This window comes from Calidris pugnax, unplaced genomic scaffold (assembly GCF_001431845.1).
Source record: "Calidris pugnax isolate Ruff unplaced genomic scaffold, ASM143184v1 scaffold44, whole genome shotgun sequence".
NCBI classification, from domain to species: domain Eukaryota; kingdom Metazoa; phylum Chordata; class Aves; order Charadriiformes; family Scolopacidae; genus Calidris; species Calidris pugnax.
The window spans coordinates 6875944-6882219 of record NW_015094506.1 but is presented as its reverse complement, the minus strand read 5'-3'; the positions used below and the strand labels follow the sequence as shown (position 1 = coordinate 6882219).

The following is a 6276-nucleotide window of genomic DNA, read 5'->3' as shown; positions in this document are numbered from 1 at the left end:
TACTTGTCAAAGAAGGGGATGAGGCAAAGACAGGAGATTAGCAGTGGGAGAACCATGGTACACCTGTCTTTGGAAACACAGTCAAGAAGGGAGGACGTGGGTTTTGGTGGGGTGGAACATGGCTGAACCCCAAAAGGCTGGGGAGGTGAGGATGGCTTCAGAGCTCACGTACTAGTATGCCCAGCCATAGTCCCATGAGTGCGGTCTCCAGTCCTCTGGTCCCAGACTAACCGTTGCCTGGAAGACTTGAGTATACATCATGTGTGCTACCATCCCAAGGAGACCTGGACACGAAAGACAAAAAAGCAAAGAAGTTAGAGCAGGAGCTAGAGCAGCATACTTCAGCAGAGAGGAGGCTCTCCTGCTGCTGTGATTCCAAGCCTGCAGTAACACACTTACCTGACAACACCGAGGAGACAGCAGCAAAGGCATTGAGTTTCAACCCACAGACAGGATTGCCCGTATGCAGCATTTCCACCATCATGAGGATGAAGCTGATGAGCAGCAAGCTGATGTACAGCATCTCCGATCCCAGTGACAGCCACAGGATTCCTGCCAGAAATCAGAGACTCCTCACATCAATACAAGATGGCTTGTTCAAGGGAGAGTACTGTCTCTTCCCAAGCCAATCCTGAAAGGATGTCCTTTGGAAAGAAGGAAAACAACGAACACCCAAAAGCATTCCCCCCCGCAGCCTGTGAGCAAGGGCTCAAAGGATGCTGAAGGGGACAGAAAGTCTGTCTCAGAAGATGGCACTGCAAAAGCTGAGAGGAACTAAAATAGCTGCCTGTAAACAAGCCAGTGTTATTCATAAACAGCAAGGAAGAAACCATGGAGGGAAAAGGCAGGGGGAAAGCTGTTCAGTATTAGCACAAGACCTAGTGATGATAAGTTGGCCATAAACACATTTGAGCTGGATGTTGGAAGGTTCTTACCTATTAGCATAGTGATTTCAGAGTAGGTTTCTAATCACAACAATGGAAGCAAACGACTTTTAACCTAGGACTCAACGGGTTAAGAAAGAACTGTATGGCTTGTCTATGGCAGTGGCTGGGACCTACTTCTGGAATTCAGGCCTACATTCCTTGGGGTGGATACCCAGCTCGTGCAGTAACATTCACCGCTCACCTTGCTGCTTGAACAGGGTACAGGTACTTTCATGCTGGGATTATTAGTGGGAATCAAGTGATACCACAGTCCTCAGCTGAGGTGCCTGAGCAGTAGGAATTGGAGGAGAATGAGAAATGGCACTCTGTAATGCTGGGCTGTGGAAGAGCACGGGATTCATTGAGGAAGAAATATTAATCTGACAAATGAAGCAGCACTGTGAACACTACTGTTAGCAACTATTAATGGCCATAGAGGAGACGTTCAAATGGGGAAAAGGAGTGTGAGGAAAACCCTCATTAATGTGGCACTGACTTGACTTCTCAATGTCATTAGTGCCATAGAGTCACCGAGCTCCTTAGCAGGAATTGATGAGCCCCATTCTTTGCTTAAAGGAGCTGCCTTGCTTGCTGCAGCACCCTCGGGGAGACTATGTCATTAGAGCTCAGAGTGCCAAAAATGTCCTGGGGGCTGCAGGCACCACACATGCACAGAGGTCTCTGCATCACTTCCCCTGGGAGTCCAGGCTCACCACTCATTATATGTAATCTGCTCCTGTAACGTGGAGCTGCTCTGCAGACACCCAGCTCAGCCAGCCCAGCCTCCAACCAGCAGTCACACCACCTTCTCCAGTGCTGGCCCCACTACATAATGGCAGCTGCCCTGGAGGCCAAGGTCATCTTAAGATGATGCTACGTGCAGGAAGGGGCCAAAGGGGGTGATAGAGCTGTTAAGAGCACATTGTGACTACGAGTGCCATGCTTAAGCTCACAGTGATCTTCCAATTAATTTGTAGGAGCTCAAGGTCTTACGGAACATGGCCTTCCTATTAATATTGGGCTGTAATTACACAAGGAGCAGTAGGAGGAGTGTGAGGGGGGACAGACAGAAAGATTTACAAAGGCACATAATCTGGTTGCATAAACCTCTTTTCTTAGGAAAACATCTATAAGGAAGACAGTGGAAAAAACAGAGCCAGAGGCCTGGGAGGGAATGAAGCACAAGAAGGTGAGAAAGCAGAAAAATACATTGCTACTCCCTGTGAAGTGAGCGTTTTGTGGTAAATTCGAGTGTCATTCAGTAAATGTAGTTAAGTCACTCATTTTATGACAACATGGAGATCTGCATGACTTCCAAATTGTCTCATAACGCCACCATTATTTGAATTGTGTGAATATTGTTTCCCAAAAGAGTAAGCAGGGGGGGTTTCTCTGCCCTGCTGTTGCGCCGAGAGTGACTGAGGTTAATCTGCACAGCGATGCCACTGCAGGCCCCTCGCACCGGCCCCCTCACCTGGGAATACACATCACATTATAAAAGCAGGTCAGCGGTTTTTGCCAGCGTTTTGAAAATAGGGGAAACAAGGCAGAAAAATAAGACGGGCTCCCCAAAAGTACTCATCTCCCCACTGGCTGTTGTGATTCCCCAGCGTTTGTTCCAGCCCTTGCTCTCACAGCTTGAACGCTGACACAGGCTCTGCCCCAGGTCTTTCCCTTCACATACGAACATCCTCTGAAATGACTTGCCTCCAGCCTCCATCTCAGGGAATGGTTAGCAAGCCCACAACAAATGAAAAGCTTTTAGTAAGTAAAATCTCTATTGCATATGTACACATACATCCAAGTGTATTGAAGTTATCCCCAGGATAATTTGAAACATGTGACAATGACAGGAGGGCTGAGCTCTCCAATCCAAATGAAGTTTGGACTTCACCCTGAAAGTGTAATTTTCAGATGTCCTGATCACTTACTACAAAGTAAGAGGAGATTCAGCTTCCAGAATCATCTCGGTAGACCCCAAAACTGAAGCACTGAGTCAACATGTAGAATATGTGGAAGGTGGCATCCGTCCCCTTCCCGCTGACTACAGCAAGATGACAAGCTCAAACAGGGAAATTTATTAGATGAGGCAAATCCCACTACACATGGGAGGGGGCCCGAGTTTTCCAGCACCGACCTCACAGATGGCAGTGGTTTAGGCAAACATCTGGGAGGAAATCTTTGCTCTTTTAGCAACATAAGGCCAGGATTTCATGGCTGGCTCTTTGGGGACCCACCCTGCTGTCCTCACACGGGTGAAATGTTGCAGGTCTCCCATCCCAAGGAGGTGCACTGGGCAGCTACAGTGAGGTATGGGGATTTGCTCTTACCTCTCTCTGCTGGTGGTGAAAGCTCAATAAAGCTACGGCATTTCTCCTCTGAAACACAAAACCAAAGGTATTAGTTTACAAAACAATTCAGAGTACACAAAGGAACAGAAAATCTCTTCCTCTCACTCTCTTTTCACTGCACAGCTCCAGTCATTCCTGAGTCTACCCATCATATCTTCTCACCTCTGCTCTCTTTCTGACCATATTTCCATATATTCACCAGGGGAAGGCAATGTTTGCCTGGAAAACTAGAAGTGGCCTTTCCAGGAAAAAAAGTCATCAATTTTTAAACCTTACAAGCGTCTGGTGATTATAAGAATCTGTTGCTACTCTTTCACAACATTACCATTGGTCAGGCCTATTAAGGGTGTATCTTATAACAGACTGAAGCCCTACCACTTCTGCTGAGGACATGAATTCCCACTCACCACAGTCTCAGCAGAGAGTTCTAACACTGCTTCCCAAAGAAGAAAGAAACAAAATAATAAAAATCTTCCCAAGTGAAATGCTGTGTGACAGAGACGTGAGTCCCTCTTCTGTGACAGAGAATCACACAGAAATATGGTCTTCTGTCCTCACATTTTAGGCATGCTATTTGGACAAATGGTGTTTATATTTGCTTTGGCTCTTTATGTTGGCCAGATGCAAACTATTGTCTCAGCTGAGGGTCCATCATTATTATCTGTAAATCTCTCTTACTGCATACTGCATCACTGCATTTGAGGATTCTCTCCTCTACTTGGCACAGTACTTTCTCCCAGAAGTATCAGCCTGCTGCTTTTCATGTAAGAATCTCATTTTCTTAATTTCTATCCCCAGTTCTAATCTCTCCCAATCTCCTGAATTACTTCTGTCATCCACAGCTCTCAGGACACTACCCAGCTTAGTGCCATCTGTAGTTCTCATTAACTTGTGGTTTGCTACTTCACCTAGAACTTTAATGAGGTTATTCAGTAATGGCTCATCTAAACTGATCCTGAGATTAGTCTGAATAATGAAATCCTTTCTCCAGCTCAACTCAAACTCCTTTTGCTTATAGTAGCCCCTTTTTTGTTGTTGTTGTCTATGCACTTGCTTCAAATATCCACAGCAGTGGGTGGGTTGTACTCAATTTACAGGAAGCAAGGGACTGAGATTGACTATGGGCTCTACCCTGTGCTCTGCTGTGATCCAGATGTAACGTGCTCTCTGCGTTCCTTCAGGCATCGGGGTTATTCAGGGACTGCTCGGTGGCCAGACAAGTCTTTCAGAGAAAGCTGTCAAAGAATGTAGTCCCATTCCCACAAGCACCATGGAAACACACCCCAACGCAAACCAGTCCCAAATAAACACTTCTCCTTCCGCAGCATGTCTGGAAATGCTTATAACGAAGCAGACCTCTCATTAGGACATGGGAGTTTCAAGCACATTCCCTCCTGCTCCCGCCCCCCTTCAGTCTGCTTTTATTCACCAGTTCTTTATTTTCAAACTCTGACAGCAACAGATAAGAAAATGAGAAATGCTATACTAGAACTTCGTTAAAGGTGAGATGTTTGTGCTTGGGAAGACCTGAAGGGAGGGTGGTGGGATGAGGGGAACGGGCCTGATGAAAGTCATTTTCATCACTGTATCTTTAGATACAAGTCTCCCTGTTGGCCACTTTCTGGGTCAGTTCTGTTCCTTGATGTGTGTGCCAGGAAGTAAAAAGCATCTGTGCACTGCAGAGCATCCACCTGTTCTGGTGTGGCACAGGTTTTGGCAGAAGGACTTCAGCAGGGCTGGGCAGAAGCAAGTCAAGGGTGAAGGGAAGAACCAAAGGGGTCTAGGACAGGTTGCACAACCAGCCTCTGGCACTCCAGAGTTTACAGTGCCAGTCTCATATGGTCAAAAATCACAAATTAAACCTGCCACAATATCACAAAAACAACAAAAAAATTATGAGATTGCAGCTCTAATTCTCAGGTCAATTTGCCTCCTAGCTTCAGGTCCTCTGGGTTCACATCTCCAGGTTTTCTCTGCATCTATAAGGTGGTACTTCTCTTTCTCTTTTTATTCTTTTTGTTTGTTTGTTTTTTAAGAAAAGCCCAGTCCCTGTTCAATTCACAAAACCCCTCAGTTTGGTGATTTAAAGAGAACACCAACTATTGCAGTCCTCACAGTGATAACTATAAATCAACAACACTGCCTTAAATGGTCCTGCTGAGATTTCTGAGGGGACCTGCCCAAATGTGCCCTGAAGAGCATCAAGTAAGCCGTGCGTAGGAATGGAGATATGGGGAAAGGGAAAGGAGGCTCACTCCAGTTCACATCAGGATGGGCGATGCCATCACAAAGTCACTGCCACCACCTCTTGCACTTCACAGCCCCTGTTCCAGACTGAAGGGCACAACAGAGACAGCCATTCTCCCTTGCCCCCCTCTGTGTAAACATCCCAACGAAGGACAGAAATATAATGACCACAGCAGTGCACAAGGTTGACGCCATCTACGAAAATGAAGAAGGCTTTTCTCCCAAGTGTTGTCAGCCTGACACCTTTCATTTCCAAACTCCTGTGGAGTAAATAAAAGGGAAGAAGTTGTGGCTGCCTGGACAAGATGCTACCTGGCCCTTCCATGCTCTCTTCACAGGAAAGCCACATCCCAGTGTGGAAGTATCTGAAGGCAAAGCGGTCATCTCCAGTCTCCCAGCTGTAATGCACCTCCTCCTGGGATGAAACATTGCTAGCACCTGCGTCAGACGGCATGGGGACACCAATGCACTTGGTGGCTTTGCTCTTCCCACACAGAGGCTTGGGCACTTTTTGGGTCCCGGTGCACCAGTAGCTGCCAAGCAAGGCAGTGGTGGAAAGGCTGAGAGCCAGCAGGTTCAGGATGACAGCCAGGAAAGCACGTCGCAATGGAAATCCCTTCAGCAGCTCCATCTACAACACACAAATGGGAGGGACTGTCATACCAGCCACTTGTCCCACCTAGCCTTATGAATCTCAGCTCTTCCCAGAGCGCACCTGCGGGGAGGGAATATGAGCACTCTGCCCTCCTCAC

At 47.0% G+C, this 6276-nt stretch overlaps 1 protein-coding gene across 10 annotated transcripts in view; it reads right to left on the bottom strand.

Moving 5' to 3' along the window:
* The window catches only part of GSG1 (germ cell associated 1), a 71044-nt gene that overhangs the window by 2046 nt on the left and 62722 nt on the right, over positions 1-6276 (bottom strand). For all 10 annotated transcript variants that reach the window (XM_014963815.1, XM_014963814.1, XM_014963813.1 and 7 more), the window contains 4 exons: positions 5837-6155; positions 3257-3304; positions 400-552; positions 173-284 (listed from right to left, as the gene is read on the bottom strand). In XM_014963815.1, coding sequence (XP_014819301.1) covers positions 173-284; positions 400-552; positions 3257-3304; positions 5837-6155 — 632 coding nt within the window. The remainder of the gene's footprint in view (positions 1-172; positions 285-399; positions 553-3256; positions 3305-5836; positions 6156-6276) is intronic.